This window comes from Bos grunniens, chromosome 11, assembly GCF_055505025.1.
Source record: "Bos grunniens cultivar Pamir isolate PY7600 chromosome 11, Bosgru_T2T1.0, whole genome shotgun sequence".
Taxonomy (NCBI): Eukaryota; Metazoa; Chordata; class Mammalia; order Artiodactyla; family Bovidae; genus Bos; species Bos grunniens.
The window spans coordinates 106,946,759-106,972,337 of NC_141175.1; the positions used below are offsets into that span (position 1 = coordinate 106,946,759).

Here is a 25,579-nt window from a genome sequence, read left to right on the forward strand (position 1 = left end):
TATAAGTATGACTAAGTAGCCTTTCCCAAGGTCCCCACCAAAAGCAGCTATAAAAAGTCAATAAAAACAGGACATCTAATCAATGGCACTGGAGAGTTGTGGAGATAACCTGGACTTGAGGGGCCAAGATCAAGAGAGAAAGGAATCAAAAGTAAGTGGCCCCACAGTTTAATACCACTTGGGATCTAATACCACTTGGTCTATCTTTAATCCCAAGATAAACCCATCTAAAACACAAATCCTAACATTCTTAACTGCAAGCTCTAAAACCTACAATGTCCTACTGACTGCATTCAGAATGAAAAACCTTTTTATCCTTTATTCTTTAAGAGCATGTCAGGTGGAGTGTAAATACCAGCTCTACCACTTATGAGCTGTATGTTTTCAGATAAGTAACCTCCTTGTATCTCCATGTACACATGTGTAAAACAAGGATTAATATTTTCCTAATAAAGCTGTTTTAAGGGACTAAATGAGTTAATACACATATAATGCTTGGAACAGTATCTAGCACATAGATAATACTAGAATATCCCGCCCCTTGCCCTGCCTTACCCAACAGACCACATGGATTTTTAAAAGTATTCATTCATTCCACAGACCTGTTGAGTCTTAACTTGTATGCCAAGAGGCGGAGGTACAATTACATGTTGGCAATGTTCTGCACTGACCTGCCTCCACGCCCACGCCCATGGGATTCCTCTTTACCCGAATGCCCCCCTCCACCTGCAAATATTCTATTTGTCCTCCAGGTCCAAACCAAGTCAGACACATCTCTCAGAGTTCCCTGTGCTACAAAGTAGGTTCTCATTAGTTATCTTTTAATAATACGGGATGTTTCACGAATTTGTGTGTTATCCTTGAGCAGGGCCCATGCTAATCTTCTCTATATCATTTCAATTTTAGTATATTGCTGCCGAAGCGAGCATTAAATTATGATTTCTTAAAACAGACAGTACATCTGATTCACACAAGTAAATTGTGAGATCCCTAGATGAAAAAGAATGCATCCCTCTCCTCACTGCAGCATCCTCGAAAAGCACCTCACACATCACAAGAGAAATCACTGCACATTTACCGAATCATTTGTGTTTGAAAATATTCATATTCTACAAGCATTAGCTAAACTTCCAATTTTACAGTTTTTAAAACAGAAAAAAAGTTAACCATGGAAAAAGCTAGTATTTGACCCAACTTTTCTAAAACACTATCAATTTTTGACAACACCTACTCCCCTTCTCACCTCATCCAGGGATCCAAGCAGCTTACTCAGAGGGTTAGCAGTAGTAACGCCGTCAAGCGGGGTGCTGGGCCGAGGCATGGTGTTGGACATGGTCAGGGAGGGAGCTGGCAGCCCAGGAATAAAAACCTTCCCCACCTGAAAGAAATGTAAAAATATGGGGAAAAAATATTAGCTTTCATGTATCATGTTCTTGAATGAAACATTAAGGCATGTAAGCATGTATTTCTTTTGCTATTTCAAAGTTTATGCTCACCACACACAACTGAAAACAGGGAGAATTAAAATTTTAATCACGTATCAAATTCCACCATCCAACTACATACAAACATCTTGACATAATTCTCTTAGTCTGATTCCTTCTTTTCATTACTAAGAACTTTTTGAAGGCAGGAAACAGGGGATATGTTAATACAGTTAGACATTAAACAAAATGCAAGTATACCACACACTTTTCCTCCTTATTGGAGGTAAAGGCAGCAGGCACATTAAGCTTTCAGAGATTATAAACATCAGTCTTATTAAGTCGCCTGCCAGAGAGAAAAAAGTGTCATTTATGTCTTGGGGCCAAAAGATATTAAGCTGAAGTGACACTCAAGAAATTAAACCCAACCTAGTCCAAACTGTGCTCTCCAGCTTGCAATCCATCACAAACTCTCAGACACTTCTTCCTCAGGAAACCAGACATAAACTTCTCACTGACCTTCAAAGAGTGAGTCAGCAATCACGCTAATCACTCTTTCTTTTAACCACCCGTACGATTCTCAGAAAAACAACACAGAAGTTCACGTCCACACAGTCTGAAAACTTTTTTTTTAATTTATTTTTAACTGGTGGCTAACTGCTTTACACTGTTGTGTTTGTTTCTGTCATACACTGTGAATCAGCCATAAATATACAAATGTTCCCCCCTCTTGAACTCTCTCCCAACCCCCTGAAAACTCTTGATAAGACTAAAAGGATATTCAGAACTAAAGTTGAATTTTAACAATATACATATTTATGTATATGTACATAAATATACTATCTGAATACACTACCTGAAAACTGATAAAATTACATAAGTTGTCCAATAAAATCCTTAGGAATAAAAAATAAAAATGACAGTCAGAACTAGCATGTGGAGGTTTTTAAAAAAAAAAACATCAGCAACCACCCCTCCAGATCATAAAAATATGGAATAAGCGCATTCTATGCTATTACTCCCACTAACTACCACCACCACAACAGGATCTGCATGAATGTGTGATACAACTAGCTAAGGGCTGTAGAAGGTGAGGAACGCTGACAGGCTGGGGGCCTGAGAACCAGGAATGAAGTATGAACCCCCTACCTTTCTGTTTTCATTTCTCTACCTCTCTACTTGAGCTGCCCTGGTGGCTCAGATGGTAAAGCGTCTGCCTGCAATGTGGGAAACCTGGGTTTGATCCCTGGGTTGGGTAGATTTCCTGGAGAAGGAAACGGCAACCCACTCCAGTACTCTTGCCTAGAGAATCCCATGGACGGAGGAGCCCGATCCCTGGGTTGGGAAGATCTCCTGGAGAAGGAAACGGCAACCTACTCCAGTACTCTTGCCTGGAGAATCCCACGGACAGAGGAGCCTGGTAGGCTACAGTCCACGGGGTTGCAAAGAGTCGGACACGACTGAGAGACAAAACCAGGCCTTGCACTCTTGAGGGGCCTGCAACCCAGAAATGCTCTCAGGCACAGAACAAAAGAGAGCCCACGAATACCCTGCTCTTTTTGCCAAAACTTGGTCAGGAAGAGTGGCCAAGCAGGGAACAACCACATTCGCCACATCTGCCCCACTTCAGTCAAATACACAAAACTAGCCACAGCCCTGGTGCTGGCCCCATCCAGACCTGTGGATGGAGATGAGGGGCAGGGATCCACCATCCCACCTACGGGGACGAGGCAGCACTCTGCCCCGGCACAAAGCCGGGAGGCCAGGCCTACCCTCTCTGAGCCTCTGCTCTGCAGTAACCAGGCAGAATGGCCTCCCCGCCAATGGCTCTGCAGCTGCAGAGACTGCAGACCCTGCTCTCACGCCAGGCATATGCCCCTCACACCTCCCCACACTGCAGCAATGGTCAAGGGGGAGGAGCCTGGCTCTCATCCTTACTCTGTAGGAATAAGCTGGCCTACCTCTTCCCACCCTTCCTCCACAGACTACGGGTGGAGCACTCCATTCCAGCCCCACCCTGCAATAACTAGGCAGTAGGGAGTGAGGAGAGGGATGGGGAGGAAGGAAATAGAGAAAAGGACTTTCTAAATATGTGCATGAAATCCTGGGCGGGCCTCTCAGTGACCCCTGTGTGACTGACAAAGACACAGTGAAACATCTGAGAACTAAACACCATTTAGTTCTCAAACTGGCCTCGAGGTAGGGTGGAAGTTCAAGCACACCACAATTTCATCATGGGAGCAGACCCCCAAAAAAAGACCCAATCAGGAAAGGAGTAGCTTAACAAGCTAGAGAACTTTTAGACAATAATCAATCTACCCCAGACAAACACTGAGGAAAAATACTACCGCCTGTGAACAAAGGCCAGGTGGGAGGCTGGACCTCCATTCTCACCTGGCTCTAATGAGGCACTGATTTGGGGGAAAAAAATAGTACTTTGGATTAGCAATAATGTAATGAAGACTGGGGCTTCCCAGGTGGGAAGCTAGTGGTAAAGAACCCACCTGCCAATGCAAGAGACGTAAGAGACGCAGGTTTGATCCCTGGGTCGGGAAGATCCCTGGAGAAGGAAATGGCAACTCACTCCAGTGTTCTTGTCTGGAGAATCCCATGTACAGAGGGGCCTGGCAAGCTGTGCTCCATAGGATCGCAAAGAGTCGGACATGACTGAAGCACTAACACTAAAGAAGCTTTGAGAATTCACACACTGCTGGAGGCAAGGAGTACAACCTTGCAACCTTGATACAACCTACACTTTGGAAAACAATATGGCATCCCCGGGCTAAGTTGAATATGCATATATTCTAAAGACTAGGAGATACATGTTTTTTAAAAACCCTTTTAAGCATTGTTTATCAGAAGAAACAGCGGACACAACAAAACAATCCTCATGGCTGGTAAAGTTCTGGTGTACTTATGCAATGGAAAACTGTGTAAGAGTTAGTCAACAACAGCTTTGTGTCTACAAAATATATCTAAAAATATTCAATAATATGATATTGAGCAAAATAGTCAAGTCAGAGAAGAGTATATGGTATGTTTCATTTATATGAAAATTCATATACAAAGAAACAACTTATTCTTTAGTGATATAATTGCAAAAAGTAGGAACAAAAAACCCGGGACTGATTTATGGCAAGAAAAGACACTGTCTACCTCTGGGGGATGAGGATGACAGGGGAGAGAACACCAGGAGACTAAAACTATGGGCAACATCCTATTTCCTAACCTGGGTAGAGGGCATATGAATGTTCACTTCATTATTCTTCAAATTGTGTGTATTTAAGTGTCATACTTTACACGTGTAAAATTTACATCGTTCTGTATATAAATTTCACAACTGTTTAAAAAGAGACAGCCAACATACTATATAATATACATTTAACGTAATGCAACTTTACTAAAGCTCTGAAAGTTAACAAACCTGACCATACATTAATTTTAAAACTACAATCTTTATAAAACTTCAGTTAACCTTTTCTCCTTTTATTAAAAAATAATTTATCTACATTCATTGATGCTACCACAACTACACTGTGTTCATAATGCCAATCCATCTAATGACCATGAGACCTAGACCTCCAAGTTGCTGTTGCTTAATCGCTAAGTCATGTCCAACTCCTCTGCAACCCCATGGACTAAAGCCCACCAGGATCCTCTGTTCATGGGATTTCCCAGGCAAGAATACTGGAATGGGTTGCCATTTCCTTCTCTGGGGATCTTCCCGACCTGGGGATCAAACTTGCATATCCTGCATTGGCAGGCTGGTTCTTCATCACCACCAGGGAAGTACTCCAAATAAGGTTCAACCTAAACCCAAGGGTTCATTTTCAACTCTTATAGAAATCTGCCAAATTCCAGTCATGAGGTAACAAATTTTGAATACCAACTAACACTAAAAAATAACAATTAAAGAAGCAGTCCTACTGACAGCCTGGGGTGCTATGTGTTACTTACCCGCACCACCCCTGTATACAGCACCAGGTTTCCACTGCTTTCCAGGACCAGCATAGTGTCTATCTTCTTGAAAAAAAAAAAAGCAAAAAAATTTTTTTTTCCAATTGTGCAAATTATAAAGTATAAAGAGTTTCAACTTCTCAAGAAATATGCCTGCATTTACCTCCACTGGCGCTGCATCCTTTGCCTGGATGTTGGTGACAGAGCCGAAGATGAGCTGCGTTTTATCATTACTCTCTTGAAACTTTACACATCTAAACATTCAAATTAAAAAACAAATACACTATTGATACATGCAACAAACCTGTACTTATACTTAATTCAAGGGTATTAGGCTGACTATTAAGCGCCCATTTCAGAAGGTTACTTACTGTTGGGTTCCATATATAACATCTTCAATGACAAATGACAAGATTACAGAGACAGAGCAGATTAGTGGCTGCCCGGGACTGGGGACAGTGGGAGGTGGGTGTGACGGGCATGCTTAGCCACTCAGTCGTGTCCAACTCTTTTGCAACCCCATGGACTGTAGCCCGCCAGGCTCCTCTGTCCACGTGATTTTCCAGGCAAGAACACTGGAGTGAGTTATGATTTCCTCCTTCAGGGGATCTTTCCGACCCAGGGATCGAGCCTCTGTCTCCTGCATCGCCTGTGGCAAACGGGTTTCTTACCAGTGAGCCACCTGGGAAGTCCAGGGTGTGGAGTATGTGACTCTAAAGGGTAGCTAGCATGAGGGAGATCTGCGAGGTGATAAAGAAGTTCAGAATTTCGACTGTGGTGTCTACACACAGCGACACGTGAGAAAACGTCACTGAACCACACGCACACGCACACGAGCACATGTAAAGCTGACGGCTTGAACAAGGTCTGTGCCCTGTACTGCTGTCAGTTTCCTTGCTTGGGTAACGCACTGTGGTTGTGTAAGATGTTACCTCTGGGGACAAGTACTACATTACAACTTCCTATGACCTGTAATAATTTCAAAATTAAAGGGTCACTACATTGGCAAATATATGAATACATATTTCACCTAAGAAGATAAACAAATGGCTAATAAGTGCATGAGAAGATGCTCAACATCTTAAGTCATCAGGGAAATGCAAATTAAAACCACTTCAAACACACCAGAATGGCTACGATCAAAGAAAATAACAATATCAAATGTTGTCAAGGATGAAAAATTGGAACACTCAAAAATTGCTGGGCGGAATGTAAAATGGTGCAGTTTAGTTGGAAAACAAATTTGGCAATTTAAAAGCTGCCAATGAGTCCTCTTTCCAGCATCTTTCCGTGCTGCCAGAACGGTGCACATGAGTGTCCTGGCTGAAGCTCTCAAGAGTATCAACAATGCCGAAAAGAGAGGCAAACGCCAGGTCCTTATTAGGCCATGCTCCAGAGTCATCGTCAGGTTTCTAACTGTGATGATGAAGCATGGCTATATTGGCGAATTTGAAATCATTGATGATCACAGGGCTGGGAAAACTGCTGTGAACCTCACAGGCAGGCTAAGTAAGTGTGGAATGATCAGCCCCAGATTTGATGTGCAACTCAAAGATCTAGAAAATGGCCGAATAACCTGCTCCCATCCCATCAGTTTGGTTTCGTTGTACTGACAACCTCAACTGGAATCATGGACCATGAGGAAGTAACGAAAACACACAGGAGGGAAAATCCTTGGATTCCTTCTCTAGGGATGTAATACATACAAATAAAATGCCTCAGAGGACAAAAAAAAAAAAAAAAGCTGAAAATGAATTTATCATTTGACCCACTCCTAGCTATCTACCTATCTATGAACATGAATCACATATGTCCACACAAAGATTCTGGCTCCAGTGATCACAGTGCCGTAACTCACAACAGTCAAGAGTAGAAACAAACCAAATGTCCATCAACCAATGAACAAAATGTGGTACTACACAGTAAGAGGAATAAAATGTTTATACATGCTACAACACGGGGGGTCCTAAAAAACATGCCAAGAGAAAGAAGGTTGCAGACACAAAAAACTATCTATTGTATGATTCTATTTATATAAAATATCCAGCAAAGGCAAATTTGCAGGGGCAGAAAGCCTATATTCTGGTGGTCTGAGGTCGGGAATGGGAACACAGACTGACGAAAGTCAAGCACAAAAGATCTTTCAAAAGTGATAGAGGAAGTTTTAAAACTGGATTGTGGTGATGTTGCACAATTGTAAATTTACTAAAAGTCATTTAATTATACACTTAAAACATGTTAACTTCATGGTATATAAATTATTTCAATAAAGTTATTATGTAAAAAAAAAAAAAGAGAGAGAGAGAAAAAAGAAAAGAAAGAACAGCCCTAGAGATAGAAGCACAGGTTCAACTCCTGGGTCAGGAAGATTCCCTGGAGAAGGAAACTGCAACCCACTTCAGTATTAACTGGAGAATTCCATGGACAGAGTATCCTGACGGGCAACAGTCCACAGAGTCATAAAGAGTCAGACACAACTGAGCGACTAAGCCCTAAACACAAATGTATTTACACTGATTAAATGAGAAACATAAACACACTTACCGTAACTGGAGCTCAGACTCCACTAAATAGCACAAGAACTTCTGCCCACATAGGTCAGATGTAATAAAGACTTTGGAGGCCTGTGAATTTTTCTTCCTGTAATAGATATATTAATAAAGAAAATGGTGGCACTGGCTTAAAAATCTACCTCAGATATTAATAAAAAGTCTTTGAAAATACAAGAAATACTAATTGGGCCAAGCAATAACTTTGAAGACACAAAAGCACTTCTAAGAACTGAACTTCATCATCTCTAAGATTCCTCTCAGCTCTGATTCTGAGTCCACTACATAGCTTTTTGGGGGAAAATTACAATAAACGTAATCATTACCTTTTTAATTCTACACTATGCTAGTTGCCTACAGCCAAAGTAATGCAAACTTGAATTCCTATCTCTTACAAGGTCTAAGGGGTCAGACTTTTTATAACATGACTTCTCCAATCTATCCTTACTCTCTAAGATTAGGTTCCACTTTACCTCTCTTTTTTTTAAACCATACCCCAAACTTCTCTATTCTCTGCAAAAGTTTCTTTGCAGAGCGGTGCAGAGGACTGGAACTGTAAAATAAGCATCTGCAATATATCCAACTTAGCAATAAGGTATTTAAGGAGAAATGACTTTTTTTTTCTTTTAGTGACAGTATTCTTTCCATTTACTTATTTTTTTAAATTTGGGGCCATACAATGCAGCACATAGGATCTCAGTTCCCTGATCAGGGATTGAACCTGTGACCCCAACCCCCACCCCACATTGGCAGCATGCAGTTAACCACTGGATCACCAGGGAAGTCCCCAAACAAATGATTTTTAAATACAGGGAATTTTTGTTATATACAAGGAACAAAAATGGAACCTACTTCAAGCCTGTACTCACATCTTCACTTTCCTCCAAGTGTCACTGACCTGCTGGCCTAAGAGCACGGGTGTGGCCTCCATCTCACGGGAGCCCCAGGGCGGCCTATTTGATAATCATCACCTTCTTTCTCCCCAGGGCCAGTCTCTGCTCCTGAGCGCCTGTCTGGTTCCTTGTTCCATCAATCACTTCCTCTTCCCTATATTTTCAATGCTCTCCTGCTCTGGGTGTGTAATCTTTGCAGCCTACTCTCTCACTTTAAAATGAGTCTTTAAATACACAGATGTACTAAAACATCAGATTATATGAAGGACTTACTAGTCACTTAGCTGACTGTAAAAATGGTAGTGTGGTTCGGTAAAAAAAAGCGTCCTTACTTTCTAGAGAAACACACTGAGGAATTTAGGGGCAAAGAGGAAGATGAATTTTCTCTAACATAGTTTAGGAAAAATGAAACCCTCCCTGGACCCTGAGGTGCCTCCAGCTAGTTTTGGACCCTCATTCCCACTCAAAGGACTCTGTGGACAGTCTGTGTATCCATGCTCACCCCTCCAGTCCCCACTGACTTTTTCCACCCCATCCCACTACACCCTACCCCACGCAAGGTGCTCTGGACAAAGTCACCGGGGAACTCACTGCCAGCAGGTACCGCCTCTGAGCCCACCCTCACTGCCACACTTCACCGGCATCTGACGACACTGACACCTTCATCTCAAGCCTCCTTTCTCATGTTCCATGATTGTCCTGCTGCTTCCCCTCCCCCCGACCTCCCTTGCTCTGTCTGTCTGCAGCAACCTTATCTCTTTTCACCAACCTCCTCCCCAAACGTTAAGTTCCCAGGACTTCAGTCCCTAGCCCTTTTTGATTCTACACAGCCTGGTTTTAACTATTCAGAGGTCACAGACTGGGAATCTAATGAATGTTAAATCCTCTCCTAAAGAAAAGGCCTAGACACCACCCGTACCTTTGATTACTATCTTTGATCCCAGAGGGTTACCAGAACCCCTGTTCATCCACAGGCCCTCCAGAACCCCAGGAACTCAACCTCTACACACTCTATAAACTCCAATCCACCTGCCTTGCCTCAGTCCCCACTGTTAAGTGACTGCTCCTCCCCGTCCTTATGACTCACACATAAAGCACCTCCTTACAGCTTTCATGAGCCCCAACGGCTCTCTCTCTCTACCTCCTCTTTCGCAGCCCTTTCCCCTTCTCCTACATAAACAAATTGACAGTATTTTTAATTCCTGGAACATACCACACATTCACACTTCCTAACTTTTCTCCTGATCCCCTCTAACGACTGTGCCTTCTCCACTTACCCACCCAGAAAATACCCAGCTGTCTTTTCAAAGTCCTGTCTGCAGATGTGCAGTGCCACCACCCCCCAGATGTCTCTTTTTGAGGACAGGGACAGTGACCTGCTTGCTGATAAACCACAGCCACTAACACACACACTGGCACTGACTGAATGAAGGATTAAAGAGAACATAAAAGGAGGAAGGTCGTGTAGAATGGAGGTCTGAGTGGTGTTTCACAGAACAGCTGATACTCAACTAACAAAGACAAAACTTCAGAAAAATGCTATAAAACCCCAAGTTGCCTAAACTACACAAATTAACTGTTTTTCCCTAAAACAGCAAACACTTCAAACGGGAGAGATTACTACTACAAAGTTAAGGAAGAAACAGCAAATGACAAAAGAATATTTTTATGATCATCTTAATATCACTAATATTCTCTACTGAAACTTAGGTAGCCTTTAATATATATTTCTATGCATTTTTGTAAGTATTTGTAACTGCTTATAGCAAGAAGCTTTACACAGAATATCAAGTGTTTTCTAAAACTTTTAGCATCATTTTTCTCTCAATATAAAAATATATCCTCCAAACCTCAGGCGAGTAATCGTTTCTGTCCATAAGTGGTCGATACAAAGCTCAGGAACAATGGGCTCTGTTTCTGGCGCAAGAAAGGAGCCATTAGAATTACTACTTGGAGAATGAGAAAAACTGTGTCTCTTTGGAGACTGATTATGGCTTGAAAGGTTGAACCTTTGCACCCCTGAAAAAGAGTACACTCCTAAGGCAGGGGAATGAGCACGACTGCAAAACAAACAGAAAAGAGGGCACCATAATTAATAACACAGGCTGACACGACGCACTTTCCAATAAAGCTTTCCAAACTCTATGTATTCATGCAAATATTCAAGGCAGAAACCCAGTCAGAAATACAATTAAAAAAAAAAATGCTTGGGGCTGGTGCACTGGGACGACCCAGAGGGATGGTATGGGGAGGGAGGAGGGAGGAGGGTTCAGGATGGGGAACACATGTATACCTGTGGTGGATTCATTTTGATATTTATAATTAAAAGAAATTTAAAAAAAAATAAGAAAATGGAAAAAAAAAAAAAAACACAGCTACTTAAATGGTTTAACATGCTTTATTATATTCTAAAGATTTAGAACTCCTGCTGGAATAATTCTTTTTTTAACTGAAAATCAGTTCATCTTCTGCCTCAGAAAAGGAATCGCTTAGATTATTCAAAAAAGTCTAAACTATGTTCTTAGGTACTCAGACATATACATATGAACAAAACCCAGATTATATAGATACTAATAAAAACAAAAGCTAAAGCAAACTAAGACAAAAGAAAATAGTACCAAAATATCTCAGGAATTAATATTCACCAAACTGCTGCCAAGCAGTGGTAACAATTTGGCACTCTTAACAACAAGAATTGGCAGCTTCTACACATGACTCGCTGGCAAGGCAACACAGTAGGCCTGGAATCTTGGTAAAAATAGCTCAATGGGCATACTGCTTTTTTTTCTAAAAGGTACTCAGAAGCTGTCAAGAGAAATTTTAAATCCTTCCAATCACAACAGAAAGTTTAAAAAGAAGGTATCTTTTTCTTGAGACATCTTGTTTAAAACCAGGAAACACGTCCACACTGAAGTCCCACCTGAGAGCTGCCATGTTGGAAATGGAAGGTGAACGGGAGTGCAGGCTGGGCGAGGAGGCGGAGCGGCTCTGGCTGTGGATGGAGGAGTAGTTCTGGAAGGGGGAAGCCACGGGGGAGTCGCCCTTGGAGAGGCTTCTGAGGTGTGCTGTGAGCGAGCTGCTAGTAGCCACGTTCTGGGGGGTGCCCCCCTGTTCAGAGAACTTTAAAACAACATTCCCTTCCTTAAGTCAAAATGAAGGGGGATGGGGAGGTAATCATTAGATTAGAAGGGCAATTTCCTTTCAGGGTAGTTGCCAGTTATTAAAGATATAACATTTTTTTCCCTAAGATACTCACTTTATTTCACGAGTCTTCTAAAAGCATACAAACAAATATCATACATTAGCACACATATACGGAGTCCAGAAAGATGGTATGCTGCCAGTGAGTCTATTTGCAGGGCAGCAGTGGAGAGGCAGGTATGGAACAGACTGAGGACACAGTGCGGGAAGCAGAGGGGGGACGAGTGGAGAGAGTAGCATGGAAGCATACACGCTACCACACGTAAAACAGAGAACCCGTGGGAGTTTGCTGTGTGACTCAGGGAGCTCAAATTGGGGCTCTCTGACAACCTAGCGGGGGTAGGCTGGGGTGGAAGGAGGGAGGCAGGTTCAAGGGGGAGGGGACATATGTATACCTATGGCTGATTCATATTGATGTATGGCAGAAACCAAGAGAATACTGTAAAGCAATTATCCACCAATTAAAAATAAACAAATTTTAAAAATAATTTTTAATGAGTAGCAAAAAAAAAAAAAATGCAAGTTTTCAGTATTAACTATCTTCTTCTGTTAAGAAGTGACTTGCCTTCACCCTTACCTCTGTTTTGACTCTCCGGAGAGCCCACACAGAGTGCAGACCTTGAACAGTGTCGTAGGTCATGACAATGGAGGGATCGGTGTGGAGAAAGACAATTTTCATTGCATGATCTACAACATACTGTACCCGTGATGAACCAAAAAGACCTTAAAGATAAAACAGAAATGATCAAGTATAGGACAATGGGCTTCACAAGACTTGTTTATGAAGTGACTCTTGCAATTCCTAAAGACACAGAGAAATGAAGGTAATAAAGGCATGAAATCCATTAATATATTAATATGACATAATTAACTCTCCATTTTTAATACATTTACTTTGGGCATCAATTTCTTCAAATATATTAAAGATGAGAATGTTATGAGCTTTTATATCACACACATGTACTTAAATGTTAATGAATTTAAGCCATTAAACTCATCAACCACAGGTAAAAGGTCGATGATTCCTTTAATAACTGACTTATTCATAAATTTTAATCAACTATTCTGCCAAATTTGACTTCCTTAGTGGTTCTTTTCCTCTGTATGAAATCTGTCCTCGATGGTAACCATTCAAACAGTGCTGAACAATACACTGCTGTTTCTGTTTTACTGGGAAGACACGCAAAAATAAGTTTTTTCCTAGTGAGTTCAGCTTTTCTACCTATAGTACCACAAACAAGTTCCTATTTCCTTATTTGACAGTTTCCAAAATGTTTTCCTCTCAACATATTTAAAAAATTTAAAAGAATTGGGTTATAAAATTAAGAAGTACATTATAAAGAAAGAAAAATCACTCGTAATTCCACTCAAAATAATTATTACTAAAATTTTTAGGAGCATTCCTCCTAGTTTTGTTTTCCTGTACAGACATATTTTTTGTTTTTACAAAATTAGAATCATATTCCATTTAGTTTTGTACCTTACTTAACATGAATAAGCAATTCCTGAGATTATCAAATATTATTCAAAAATTTGAGCAATAATGGCTGCATACCATTCGACCATATGCTCTGACACGTGTGCTTAGGTTGTTTGTAGTTGTTAGCAGTATAATATAGAATTATCAACAAACTTTTCTGTATAAGGCCAAAGAGTAAATAGTTTAGGCTTTGCAGACCACAAAGTGAATCAGTAGCGTAATTTATTTTGTTTTTTCCTACAACCTTTTAAAAAGGTTGAAACCACTCTTAGCTCATAAGGCTTAGGAAAATAAGCTGGATTTATCTGCAGTTTGCCAAGCCCTGATAGAGAAGATAAAAATCTCAGTGGTATTTCAGAATATATACTAGGGACTATGTCCTTAAAACTGGTTAAAAAACATAATTTTTTTTTAGCCTTCAAGTATCATTATTCATAATAACTTACGTTTGATCACATTTAAAATGTTAAAATAAGCATCTAGAAATACGTCTAGAAAATATTAAAAAAATTGAGTCCCAGAAAATTATATTATGAGCAGGGTAAGTGAAATATTAAAATTTACACCATAAAGGTCTAAGGCTCTCCATTTCTTTTTTCCAGAAAAAAGAAACAATTTTAGTTTATCTAAGTCCTGTTGATTTATTATTAATTACTGAGAAACAGAGTACAGAGTCATCTACAGCTAAGTTAGAAAATCTATCACTATTCCTGGCTCTATTTTTACTAAAAGAAGAGTTGTTTAAAGTCAATACCAGGATATTCAATGAAGTAATTAATATGAATTATTTTCATAATTATTTTTTAATGCTTAAATTATTTTACCTTTATAAGACAAATCAAATTTTCATAACCTCCTTTATTTCCTCCCCACTCCCAAACTCAAATAAGAGTCTGCGTAGAAGAATTTATAAAAATACACTTACTTCCAGATTTGCAAACTAGTGGTGTAATTTCATCCAGTGGATGCAGCATGCTGAACAGAGTGGGTAAAGGTTCTCTAGTAACGACAAAGAGACAATCAATCGCCAACTCCATTTGTGCACAAATTTTGAACGTTCTCTGCAAATAAATGTCTTCTGCAGACTAGCAACTAGAAATCTACAGTCTCGAAGAGCAACCCTCTAAACTCTGACATACCGTTTTTCACAGCATCTTCGATTTTCCTTCTAGAAATCTCTCTTATGCAGAGTAAGTCTACACACACACACACACACACACACACACACACACAGCACAGAATCAGTGTAGCCCAGGGAGGACCCGCAAGCAGCCGTCACCACCTTACAGACCAACCGAGAGAGGGGAGTAAGGCAGTCATTTTTAAAAAACACTTTTCTTAGTGGCACTGTGTCTGACAGCTAGGAAAGAAATTTAGTCCCCTAGACCTATTTACAAAGGCATGTACTTTAAAAAGGAAGAAGAATAAATGCTTCAAGTAAATTAAATGGCTGCTTTTTAAGGAGTGACTGAAAAAAAAGGAAAAGAACGGACCTTCTATCTGAACACAGAAAGAGATCACAATCTGTAAGCAACCTTCTCCAAACTTAGTATCTACTCCTTGCAACACACTGACAGGTAACTGGATGTTCCTGCCCTTCGGCGAGCTGAGAGCCGATTAGGGAGACAAACTAAACACATTACCACTTACTACACACCTAAGACTAGGAAGCTCTATGTCAAAGATTGTACACATTAGCTCATTAAAACTGCATAAAACCTAGCAAGTAAAGAGAGTATTCTTCCTTTAACAGGTAAGGAAACTAACGCCAAAGCTAATGATTTGCCCAAAGTAACATAATGGAAAAAAATGGCAGAGCTAAGAACTGAGTCTTACTATCTTTAAGCCAAGAGTTCGCTCAGTTTTACTACCTGGGGGACAAAAGCTGAGATAATTAAGTGCCAAGAGAGAAGTACCAATAGAACTCACAAGTGTACAATGATGAGGTGAGAGAAAAGGCATCTATCTGCACTGACAGCATGGTAATTTTCATCATCCCAAACTTTTGGGCAAGCAATTTTACCTAAGAACCAACAGAAAAAGCCCAAGGAATCATATTCTGACCTGCATACCTGGGTGGGCCTGGAGGAACCTCACATGAAGAGCTGCTTCGTTCGAACAGCAATCCATACTTGGTGGGCCAAACATTTGCAACCTATTTGGTAAAAGGGTAAGGAAAAACAGAAGTAAAAGAAATGACTCTTTATAACATGTTTTTATGAAACAATATAGAACATTAGATTTTTCTTCCAATATAATAAGAGCTTTGCAGACTAACAATCTATAATTCTAACAAGGAAATCTAAGAGAAAATCAAATATACGGAAGAGAAGTTTTATCTAATATTCCCACCAGTGCTAATATCAGTACCAAACTGACAATGTGATTAAAGGGTAATGACTGCATTAGGGCATGAAAAAAGATGATGAGAAACAGGAAAAACACTAATATTGCTCAAATGGTTGAGTATAACCAAAGTGATTTCTTACAAATGTACTTAAAATGAAAAAAAAAAAAAAAATTCCCAGAAAAGATTTCACAATTCACTTCACTAGATAATTTACTTTTTAGGCAAAGGATGGAAATGGCAAGCAATTACAGCTGCTAAAATTTAGCTATTTTATTCAGTAAAAATAACATTTGTGATTACACAATGTGAGAGCAGCAGTACTTCTGAAATCAATTAATTCAAGAATAAGCTCCAATAAAACACAAAAAGATTGAAACACTCAGACTTACCTGAAAAGGTAAAGAAGCTATGTAATCCTTTCCTTCTATGCTATGCATGTTGATACATGAGCTTTGCAATATACATATGCATCTTTCCACTTCATCACTACCTGAAAAGGGAGTACAAGATACATGCTTTTTTTTTTTTTTCAAAAAAGGTTCCCAAATACAAGTTACAATTTCCAATAGCACAAATTCTTTAATGAACAACATAAAAATGCTCAAGGTAAGCCACTATTATTAGTGGCTACCTATTTTGACTGGAAAAAAAAAATGAGATAAACATTTAGAATCATAAGATCAAATAAAATTTCAAAAAGAAACTTACTGTAGTCCTTATCAGACTTATCCTGTGATATAATGAAGTCACACCACAACGCCTAAAATCAAAACAAAATGCTTAAGAAAATGGTATCTAAAAATAACCTATTAATAATATCTAAATAATAGTGTCATGTACATAACTGTCCCACCTTATCAGCTCAACACATACATATGCGAATAAGGAAAAATAAGATAAAATTAGACTAATGATAACTATTTTCAGATAAACTATGTCTGCTAATAAGGTTTATGAAGAGAAAAGGGAAGACAAAAATCAACAAACCTACTAGATAGAAGCTTTGAAGCAGAAGTGAATTCAAATAGAGATTCAACCTATATTAAACCCTATATCCTATACAAAGCTAAAGATTGTAAAAGCTGAAAACTGCCAAGCTATTTCATAATCTCCAGACTTACCTAATGATCTTATCACTCTTTGACACACCTAGAAATCCCTCATTAAACGCTCATTTTAAAAATGTGTGTGTGTGTGTGTGTACGTACATACCAGGAAAACTTTTAAAAACCATTAAACTTTAACTGGCATGCTTGACAATCACATCGAAATTATCTAAAGAACGCTAGACTGGAACAAACACAAGCTGGAATCAAGATTGCCGGGAGAAATATCAATAACCTCAGATATGCAGATGACACCATCCTTATGGCAGAAAGTGAAGAACTAAAAAGCCTCTTGATGAAAGTGAAAGAGAGTGAAAAAGTTGGCGTAAAGCTCAACATTCCGAAAACTAAGATCATGGCATCTGGTCTCATCACTTCATGGGAAATAGATGGGGAAACAGTGGAAACAGTGTGAGACTTTATTTTTTTGGGCTCCAAAATCACTGCAGATGGTGACTGCAGCCATGAAATTAAAAGATGCTTACTCCTTGGAAGGAAAGTTATGACCAACCTAGATAGCATATTGAAAAGCAGAGACATTACTTTGCCAACAAAGGTCCGTCTAGTCAAGGCTATGGTTTTTCCAGTGGTCATGTATGGATGTGACAGTTGGACTGTGAAGAAGGCTGAGCGCCGAAGAATTGATGCTTTTGAACTGTGGTGTTGGAGAAGACTCTTGAGAGTCCCATGGACTGCAAGGAGATCCAACCAGTCCATCCTAAAGGAGATCAGTCCTGGATGTTCACTGGAAGGACTGATGCTGAAGCTGAAACTCCAGTACTTTGGTCACCTGATGTGAAGAACTGACTCATTGGAAAAGACCCTGATGCTGGGAGGCATCAGGGGCAGGAGGAAAAGGGGGCGACAGAGGATGAGATGGCTGGATGGCATCACCGACTCGATGGACGTGAGTCTGAGTGAACTCCGGGAGTTGGTGATGGACACGGAGGCCTGGCGTGCTGCGGTTCATGGGGTCGCAAAGAGTCGGACACAACTGAGCAACTGAACTGAAAGGCATTTTCATGTGCCTTTTTAATTGTGGTAAAACATACATAAAATTTATCTTTTTAACCATTTTTCAGTGGCATTAAATACGTTTACAATGTTACATGGGGGGAAATAATCATCAAAAAGATCACTGGCTTCAACACTCCTACACAGAAATGCTTTCACACATTGTCTGAAATTGGGGAATAATTCACTTTACCCTTCCTACTAAATTGTTATAAGAGTACAACACTCATCATAAAATAGTTAACGGGGAAAAAAAGCAGTCGAGATATGATTTCAGTGTTTACAAATAAAGAACTTCACATGAATAAGAAGCCTCTAAAACCTTCTGTCAATAGGCGAACAATTAATTCAACTACCAAAAATGCTTTCATTTTCCCCCCAACTTGATATCCTAAAATCTTTCTGTAAGAAAAGCTGAAATGGTACAGTGACCATCTGTCTCACCTAAATCTGACGGTTGTTACTAACCTTTTGTGTATCTGTTTATGTGTGCATTCCTATACATAAGGATGTGGGGAGTGGGGAGGTGTGTTTGAAAATTGCACACAGCATCACTTCACCCCGAAACCCGTCATCTTGTATTTCCACCTCATCATCTATTTCCTAAAACTGAAGACGTACTCCTATTAAACCTATAGGTTTAACCTATAAACTGTCATACCACTTGAGGAAAAAAATGTAATTTTCTACTAGCACCTGATATCCAGTCCATTTTCAACTATTTCAGATTTTCTCAAGAATGTCTCCCTTTTTTAAAAATATAAATGTATTTATTTTAATTGGAGGCTAACTACTTTTCAGTACTGTAGTGGGTTTGCCACACACTGACATGGGTTCATATCGGGTATGCCTGTGTCCCCATCCTGAACCCCTCTACCTCCCTGCCCGACCCATCCCTCAGGGTCGTCCTTGTGCTCCGGCCCCAGCTGGTTCTCAAACCAAGATTCAAAGTTCATTTAACGACATTCAAAAAATACTGTATTTGCTGATGTCCTTTTAGTCTCTTCTAACCTAGAACAGCCCCATCTTTCTTTCCTGCTCCTTGACTAACTTTTTAAAGAGGCCAGAATGTAGACTGTTCCACATTCTGAATTCATACAATTGTTTTCTTGTAGTGTTTTTTTTCCTTCTATTTTTAATTATGGAAAATTTCAAATACAAAGTAAACAGAATAACATAATGAATACTCATTAGCCAATAATTATCAACCTCTGGCCATTCTTGTTTCATCTATACCTCCAACCCACTCATCTCACAATACTTTAAAAATGTACCCTCTGGTCCCTATACTTTCTATAACTGAAGGTTGAACTAGATGCTCACGTTGTATAATCTGGGGAAGAAACTGAGAGGATGACAACATATACTGCATCGTAGCTAGAGTCTAGTGTGCCTTTGTCCCACTACTAATGATGGCAAAGAATCACCTGGTGGAAATGGAGACCAACAGATATCTCTAAAATAGAGATACATCTGTTCCTTTATATTAGCAAGTAATCCACAGAGTAATACCCTGGTGCACGGTAATGTCTTTTCACCCAAAAGTGTTACTATTCATTAACAATCCTTTTCTGAATCAATTATTACAACTGGAGGTTACAAAATGAGGATTTTTAACTCTATCCTTCTATTTTTATTAGTTGGCACTCTTCCACAAACAAGGGAGATAAACTGCATGTCTTCCTAAACAGGAAGGGCAAATACTTAATTCCTTCTCTTTAATTACCAATTATCAGAACAGATGTAGGTGTAATATCTAACTGCAACGAGACCAAGTAGGTTTTTCTCTCTCTGATTGTCACTAGGAAGTAGGTATTATTGAATACCTGCAATCAATTATAATCATCGTGTGTTAAAGTATTCTTTGTACCCTCAATGTCTTAGAAATTTTTAGAGAATAATGAATCTTATCACTCAAGAACAGTGTTTAAAGACTCATTAAACTGACAAGTTCAGTCGCTCAGTCGTGTCTGACTCTCTGCAACCCCATGGACTGCAGCATACAAAAAAGGACAGTGGGAAAAACTGACTGACAAAGAACAGTGGGAAAAAGGGGGGAAAAGGTGACGCTATAGGAAACAAACGAACTTTTAACACGTACACCCGGCTGCTGGGATCACTGTGCTGTTTTTATTATTTCTGTTAAATTTTAGGACAAACATTGATTTTAAGTGTTAAATAATCAAATGCTAAAATTCAAATCAACTCACCTGTTGAACAGGACTGTCAACTGTAAATGCTTTATAAACAGCCAATGCCTGGCTTTTACTTCCTTTGCTCCAGATAACCATGTTTCCAGCCATGTAGAGTTCCTCATCGTAATCCACTTCTTCTCCAATTTCACTGACACCTTTCCTTAACTGCCAGCTCTCCTTAAAAGTTAATACATACAAGACATGTTTAAGCACTTTTTCAATAGTATGGAGCAAGATTTACTAATTAAATCAAATAATTATCCAGATACAAGTCTCCTACTCTCTGTGTGTGGAGTAAGACACAATCCAAGTCCAACTTTTAGAAACTCGGTGCCACTGATTAACAAAGTGGGGTGTCTGGGTATGTGCATCATATATCTTATAGGATGTTTCATGTTATACTATCGTATTATTTGTCCAAAACATAAACATGTCTGCAGATCCCAAAATGAAACCAACATGCCTAGGGAAACTAAAAAGGTATATTAAGCGTAGGGAGAAGTGATGGAGAGGGGCAGTGAGGTGCACGTGGGAATCACTGGGGGAGTTTATCCACAGGGCAGATTTCCCTGCTTCACAGCTACATTCAACTTCTGTCCCTGGGCATTACAATTAAATGGGAGAAAGAAAGGTTTAGATTTCTAACTACACAGACTTTCCTCTCCCTGAGATTGTGGTATTCTAAGTGGAATAAGGTGGGAAGACTGATTTTCTGACACGCTAACATCTCATCCCTCTATTTAAGAACTAGGGGAAATGTAAGTTTTTTTCTGCAGCAGGGACCATTTCTAACTCTACTATCTAATCAAACAACATGGTATCTGGTCCCCACCTACTAATGAAGTGAAGTGAAAGAGGTTTAGAATGGACCATAACCATAATACTTACTATAAAACCATGAGTTACATGTCTAAATAAATGGTTATGACACCATAATACAATGAAGTCATTATTTTAGTCTTGACTGAAATTACCAAATCTTAACCACTACCCTAGAAATACCATTATACTCCTTTCTCAGTGGCAGGTAGTCTTAAATTACAAGTAGATCACAACATTCTACATTTCAAAAATATTATGGGAAAGAAACTTAATGGAACCTTCTGTTTCTCATGGATGGTAACCTCCTGAAGGGATCCCACTAGGCCAGCAGCACCATCAGAAGACCATAACTCGGAGGCTGGCTGAAGCTGGCGAAGCTGGAGGTTCAAAGCATTAGGGTGGTGCTTGCAGTGGTCTCGACCAAAAGGAACAAATTCCTGCAAATCCCCGGCTGCAATCATTGTTGCCCTTTCTTCATAGAAGTTCGACATGGGTTCCAAATATCAACATTATTTCTGTATGAATTCAAACACATTGTAGTCAGCTTCTGGAGTCAAAACCAGAATAAAATGTCATAAAAGTTTACAGAAGAGTCATTAATTCTTAGATGAGTGTCAAATAATCCAATCATATTGTAAGTGTACAAGTAATTAATAACATCGAAGGTCGCTCCAGACCTGCCTCTCAGATGATCAGTCATCGGCATATTTTAGCTGGGCCCACAGAAGGTTAGCACTGAAGGCCAGCACTAGGCTGAAGTGAGCACTATGTCCCACAACACCTTTCCCGTGTCTCACACTACACATTAGCTTTTCCACATTTCACACATGAAGCATTCAGACAAGGTGCGCTTTATAGCCCCATGACTGTCCGGCTTCTTAACATTAAAGGTCATTTCTGTTCATTTCCGCTGAAACCTAATTTGAAAAACACATTTCAAGGATCACTGGCATGTTGGAATGAAACAAACCAAAAAACCCAAAACCTCATATTACCTCTAATTCATCGTAAGCTGAACTACTCCTTTCAGCTGACCAAGCCACAAGTGAAAGTCAAAGTCACTCAGTCGGGTTCAACTCTTTGTGACCCCATGGACTGTAAAATCCATGGAATTCTCCAAGCCAAAATACTGGAGTAGGTAGCCATTCCCTTCTCCAGGAGATCTTCCCAACCCAGGGACTGAACCCAGATCTCTTGTACTACAGGTGGATTCTTTACAGTCTGAGCCACCAGGGAAGCCTGATCAATCCACAAAAGACCTAATAAACTGTCAAATGTGACCAAGTTATGACACCCCAGTCGACCAGAACATACAACTACAATCAATTCCAATTTGAGGGCCAAACACAGGAAACCAAGGCATGAAGAACTCTGGCCATGGGATAGCCATACTTGTAGCAAATTTACGAGTCCTAGCTTTTAATACAATTTATTTACAGCACAGCTCATCACCATAAAGATGTGGACGAGCTGTGGGTAGAAACATGCTTCTTTACTTCCAAAACATTTCTACATACAGTAATGGACAGCCAGTAAAATTCACTGTATGATATAGTAGATAAGGTAGATGCTAGTTTTCTCTCCAAGACAATACCTATCCTAAAAATGGATTTTGTGGCATGTCGAAGCTGAAATCCTCAAACACATATATCAAAACCAACATTTAACCATAGTACCATAAACAGTGTTTGGAACAGCACTCACAATTAAAAGTTTAACTATATTTGACATATCTCTCATCCCATCTGACGTCTTTTTGGCATCAATAGGGTTTTTTTTTTTCCTGCACTATCTCAAAGCCCCTGTAATTCCTATGCAGCTCTTCCAGGGTCAAAGTTATTTTGCTATGAGTTAAATGCAATTCCTGACACAACTGTATGTCATAATCAAAACACTTATTTTTCTCCGCTAAAATTCAGAACTGAGAGCACTTGAACTTGGGATATAACTGAAACAGTACCTTATAAAACTTACAAGAAAACAACAAAATTCATTTGGTCTGCCTATCAACAGAATAACAAACGTTAAAGAACTGACCGGAGAGTTTATCCTACTTCAGTTTTGCAATTTTGGAACGTTATTCTATTAAAACTTAGAAAATTACAAAACTATTAATTATAGTTATTTTCACAGTACAATATTTATGTATTATTTACGAGAACATATTTAATACTTTTGCAATCTCAATTTTTTACGTGTTTTTACTTATCATGGGGGCAACATAAAGAGCTACAGATGAAAATACTGTATTAAACTGATACGCTATAAATCAAAATATCAGCCTTGCTTAATAGCAATAAAAACTACCCTGCCAGAGGTAACCACAAAGCTGCTTCAAGAGTAAATTCGACTAAATTCAAGTGCACACACAAGACAGTTTGAGCCTCTGCAAAAACGCAGAACTTCCCCGGCCCCTCTAGAGTCAGGAGAATCCATCAGGCTAAGAGCTTGAGCCTCAGAACTTCGTTTAAAGAGGGCAAGGGGCCGACCTAGAAGTTGAGACCCCCATGGAAGCTGAGACCCCTTTCGCGCTGAGCTCAGCAAAGAAGCCGGCGCGGAGCGTAACAGAGAGATGCACGCCGGAAAGCACAGCCCGCAAACTGGGGTCCCCATGGCTCCAGCGCGGGCTCAGGGACCGTCCCGAGCTCCCAGCCCTCCCGATCAGGGAGCGGGTAGGCCTTGGGACGAGTGTTAGGACCACGGGATACGCGATGAGCCACCAGGCGTGGCGGACCAGGGACCACACCTGTGTGACTCGGGACGCGTCAGGCGCGGCGAGCCCCGGCTGCTCTCCGGAGGCAAGGGGACCGAGAGGGCCCAAGAGTAGCGGCGGGGATGGTCACGGTGACTCCTCGGCCACTGCAGCTTCTCATTCCCTCTCCCTCCCCTGTTCCGGAGGAAGACTGGGCAGCAGCTGTGGACAAGACTGCTAACAACAGGAAGGCGTGCGGGAGAACCTCTCACCCGAGACGTTCAAATGGTCGCGTCCATCTTGACTTTCCCGTCGTGCCTCGCGCCGGGGTGGGGCTTCAGCAGGAGCGCGGCGAGCCTGCGGCTGTAGCGCCTGCGCAATTGCGGGAAGGATGCTTTGGGCTCCCGAAGGCTCTGTGGGTGAAGAATCCGCCTGCAATGCAGGAAACACATGAGATACGGGTTCGGTCCCTGGCTCGGGAAGATCCCTGAAGAAGGAAATGGCAACCCACTCCAGTATTCTTGCCTGGAAAATCTATGGACAAGGAAGTCTGGCAGGCTCCAATCCATGGGGTCGCAAAGAGTCGGATGCTAATGAACGACTAAGCACAGGCACCTTCTGTAGTGTAGCCGCTGTGACCCAAAACAAGACTACCTCTGCTAGGGTCTGTGCTGGAATAGGACCTTCCTGGTGTCCAGGTCTCCACGTCAATACGAACCTGACCTGCCTCCTAAATATGAAAAATAAGATTTTCTGGCCAGTTTCCCTCTCCTCTCCTGACCCCCAAATGGGAGGTATATGCCTCCAGGCTTGAGGAAGGGTGGGGAGTCTACTGATTTTATCCTCTACCAGTGCACTTTAACCCTTCCGACGTCTGGACCCTTTGAAAAGTTGATGAAAAGTATGGTTGTTCTGCAATTCATGGAGTTTCAAAGAGTTGGACACGACTGAGCAACTGAACTGAACTGATGGTTGTTCAAGCATTCAGTCGTATCCAACTTTTTGCAACCCCACGGACTGCAGCACGCCCTGCTTCCGTATCCTTCATCATCTCCTGGAGCTTGCTCAAACTCATGTCCATTGAGTCGGTGATGCCATCCAACCATTTCCTCCTCTGTTATCCCCTTTTCCAGAGGTCCTCAATGAAAACATTGCTCCTAATATCTGAGCTTCACAGAACATCCCCAAGCGATTCATAGGCCCAAGTTAAAAACCTCTGCTTCACCCCTTCCTCCCTGTCTATGGAATTAACTGTAGAATATCAGGCTTGTGAAAACAACAACTTTCTTGAGCTGTAATCTCACTGTGTGGCATTGCTAGGTTTAAAGGACTAATAGGCCTAAGAAGTTAAGTCACTCGCTCAGTCGTGTCTGACTCTTTGCTACCCCGTGGACTGTAGCCCACCAGGCTCCTCCGTCCATGGGATTCTTCAGGCAAGAATACTGAAGTGGGTTGCCATTTCCTTCTCCAGGGGATCTTCCCGACCCAGGGATCAAACCCAGGTCTCCCACATTGCAGGAAGATGATTTAACCTCTGAGCCACCAGGGAAGCCCCAATAGGCCTAAGAAATAAAGTTCAAATACTTTATGCAGAAATATAAAGTTGCCTGAAACTTCTGTGCCTTCACTAAAATTCTCTCCTTAGAGTCTCCAGACACACCTTAACCTTGGGGCCTTGGTATATTGGTTCATTCTCATCTCTTTATTTGAAATATCGACCTTTAGAGTTTAGTTCAAATGCCTTTTTTCAGAAGGCTTTACTCCAACAGGAAGTCTTTGAGTGCCACCATCTGCTATTGTCCCACCTCAACTACCACCATGGCCTGATGCTACATGAGCCCTATTTCCACCAGCCCTGTGGTCCCCACCACCAGTCACAAGGCCTTCCCCCCTGGC

The 25,579-nt window shown here is 40.7% G+C and overlaps 1 protein-coding gene and 1 non-coding gene across 9 annotated transcripts in view; both read right to left on the reverse strand.

The window, feature by feature from the left end:
* ANAPC1 (anaphase promoting complex subunit 1) overlaps window positions 1-25,579 on the reverse strand; it is a 108,576-nt gene that overhangs the window by 75,171 nt on the left and 7,826 nt on the right. Inside the window, exons 1-14 of one of the 8 annotated variants that reach the window (XR_015137459.1) lie at window positions 23,738-24,009; window positions 21,270-21,506; window positions 20,185-20,346; window positions 16,563-16,614; window positions 16,244-16,344; window positions 15,577-15,659; window positions 14,430-14,503; window positions 12,602-12,747; window positions 11,744-11,964; window positions 10,674-10,883; window positions 7,926-8,021; window positions 5,545-5,635; window positions 5,382-5,447; window positions 1,244-1,378 (exon numbers count right to left, since the gene is read on the reverse strand). Coding sequence is in view for 6 of the 8 variants with exons in the window: in XM_086328311.1 (XP_086184437.1) it covers window positions 1,244-1,378; window positions 5,382-5,447; window positions 5,545-5,635; window positions 7,926-8,021; window positions 10,674-10,883; window positions 11,744-11,964; window positions 12,602-12,747; window positions 14,430-14,503; window positions 15,577-15,659; window positions 16,244-16,344; window positions 16,563-16,614; window positions 20,185-20,346; window positions 21,270-21,482 (1,650 nt within the window). In the remaining 2 variants the exon portion in view is untranslated. Of the gene's footprint in view, window positions 1-1,243; window positions 1,379-5,381; window positions 5,448-5,544; window positions 5,636-7,925; window positions 8,022-10,673; window positions 10,884-11,743; window positions 11,965-12,601; window positions 12,748-14,429; window positions 14,504-15,576; window positions 15,660-16,243; window positions 16,345-16,562; window positions 16,615-20,184; window positions 20,347-21,269; window positions 21,507-23,737; window positions 24,116-25,579 lie in introns of those variants that run through there. The other 7 variants (XM_086328316.1, XM_086328313.1, XM_086328311.1 and 4 more) reach the window with 7 other exon arrangements.
* Window positions 824-928, reverse strand: LOC147363811 (U6 spliceosomal RNA). Its single transcript, XR_015137534.1, has one exon. It is a non-coding gene; the product is annotated as a U6 spliceosomal RNA (small nuclear RNA).